Here is a 2,357-nt window from a genome sequence, read left to right on the forward strand (position 1 = left end):
AGTTGTATTTAGACTCAACAGTCTGAGTGTTCGGCGCTGCAGCTCTCACTGAAATTAATTTCTCCCCTATCGCTCCTCACAGACTTTTTGATAAGATATCTTGCAGTGAGCAGCTGGTGCGTAACACGGATCTGATCAGAAGGATCTTAATTACAAAAAACAAAACTGAAAGTCACTCTTCTTTAAGTGACACATTTCATCCAATCACACCGACAAAGGAAACAGCACGTATAGTTTGTTCAGTTCACTGTGACTTTGTACCCACAAATAAATAAAGCTTCTTCTTCTGGAAAGCAGCTTAAATGATTTACTGATTTACTCCACTGCGCACAAGTCTTGGCGTTCATCCTGCTTTTAAGCAGCTGTTTGTGAAAAATGATCCGACATGGTAAAATGTAGCTCGCCATCACCAGTGTGTAAATGTGTGCGTGAATGGGTGGATGACTGGATGTGTAAAGCGCTTTGGGGTCCTTAGGGACTAGTAAAGCGCTATACAAATATACAAATACATATATGTCTGTAAAGGTTTCAGATGATGAACAGTTGGTTTTTACATGAAACATCCCAGCCAATACCAGTTTACTGATGACGGGTCCTCTGGACTAACCAATACTTTCTTCACAGCTTGTGACAATTTTCGTTTTCTTTTGGCCACCTGGATGCAAGAGCAGGATATCACTTTGGATCCTTTGTTGATATATTTACTGTGATAAATCTATACAGTAGATTGTATGTGTGTCTGAATCTGCTGCCTTGACTACACTTACTCAGACAACAGAACTGATGCACTCTGCAGAGAAATGATGAAGAATGTGCGTACTGAAAAAGGACTCAAGGAGTGCAAATCTAATGAAACCAAATATTTGATTGGTTGAGGTCGGTAGAAGTGCTGCTGAGACTTTGATTAAAAAACAAAACAAAACAAGCGAACTGGCACATTTCAGTCTGTCCAGATATTTTAAGTGTCCCGCCGCTTCACAGACCTGCCAGGTTTTAGATGGGTGCAAGCGGCTGAGTGTCAGAGTTGATAAACGTCATTTACTGCAGGCTCTTTAACAAACAAGCATGGCGAGCTTTTGGCTTACAGTTCAAACTCTGCTGAAGGAAACTGAAGCAAACTTAAGTACCCTGGGACTTTGAAGAGAAATGGCGATAAAAAGAGTTGATCTGGATCAGGACGCCTTCTCTTGTTCGATCTGTTTGGATCTACTGAAGGATCTGGGGACTATTTCCTGTGGACACAGCTACTGCATGAACTGTATTAAGAGTCACTGGGACATGGAGGATGTGAAGAAAATCTACAGCTGCCCTCAGTGCAGACAGACTTTCACAGCGAGGCCTGTCCTGGTGAAAAACACCATGTTAGCAGATTTAGTGGAGGAGCTGAAGAAGACTGGACTCAAAGCTGCTCCTGCTGATCACTGCTATGCTGGACCTGAAGATGTGGCCTGTGATGTCTGCACTGGGAGAAAAATGAAAGCAGTGAAGTTCTGTTTGGTGTGTTTGGTCTCTTACTGTGAGAAACACCTTCAGCCTCATTATGATTCACCTACATTCAAGAAACACAAGCTGGTGGAGCCCTCCAAGAAGCTCCAGGAGAACATCTGCTCTCATCATGATGAGGTGATGAAGATGTTCTGCCGTACTGATCAGCAGAGTATCTGTTATCTCTGCTCTGTGGATGAACATAAAGGCCACGACACAGTCTCAGCTGCAGCAGAAAGGACTGAGAGGCAGAGAGAGCTGGAGGTGAGTCGACAAAACATCCAGCAGAGAATCCAGGACAGAGAGAAAGATGTGAAGCTGCTTCAACAGGAGGTGGAGGCCATCAATCAGTCTGCTGATCAAACAGTGGAGCACAGTGAGAAGATCTTCACTGAGCTGATCCATCTCATCCAGAAAAGAAGCTCTGATGTGAAGCAGCAGATCAGATCCCAGCAGGAAACTGAAGTGAGTCGAGTCAAAGAGCTTCAGGAGAAGCTGGAGCAGGAGATCACTGAGCTGAAGAGGAAAGATGCTGAGCTGAAGCAGCTCTCACACACAGAGGATCACATCCAGTTTCTACACAACTACCCCTCACTGTCAGCACTCAGTGAGTCTATATGCTTTATTACAATCCACTCCTTTTGTCTGCAGCATTTTGACAGAGTGCAAAGGGCACTATCAGAGACCAGAGATATACTACAATCAATTCTAAGAGAGAAATGGACAAACGTTTTAATGAAAATCACTAATGTGGATGGTTCACTACCAGAATCTGAGCCAAAGACCAGAGATGAATTCTTAAAATATTCATGTGAAATCACATTGGATCCAAACACAGCAAACAAATATGTGTTACTATCAGAAAAAAACAG

At 43.2% G+C, this 2,357-nt stretch overlaps 1 protein-coding gene across 1 annotated transcript; it reads left to right on the top strand.

The window, feature by feature from the left end:
• Positions 1–1,146: 1,146 nt before the first annotated feature.
• Positions 1,147–2,144, top strand: LOC308383593 (E3 ubiquitin/ISG15 ligase TRIM25-like; the record flags this gene model as incomplete). The annotated part of the gene is made up of 2 exons (XM_080861636.1): positions 1,147–2,092; positions 2,137–2,144. The coding sequence occupies 2 exons, from the start codon at positions 1,147–1,149 to the stop codon at positions 2,142–2,144; spliced, it is 954 nt and encodes a 317-aa protein (XP_080717762.1).
• Positions 2,145–2,357: the final 213 nt, after the last annotated feature.

Source organism: Rhamphochromis sp. 'chilingali', assembly GCF_963969265.1.
Source record: "Rhamphochromis sp. 'chilingali' genome assembly, chromosome: 16".
In the NCBI taxonomy this organism is placed as follows: Eukaryota; Metazoa; Chordata; class Actinopteri; order Cichliformes; family Cichlidae; genus Rhamphochromis; species Rhamphochromis sp. 'chilingali'.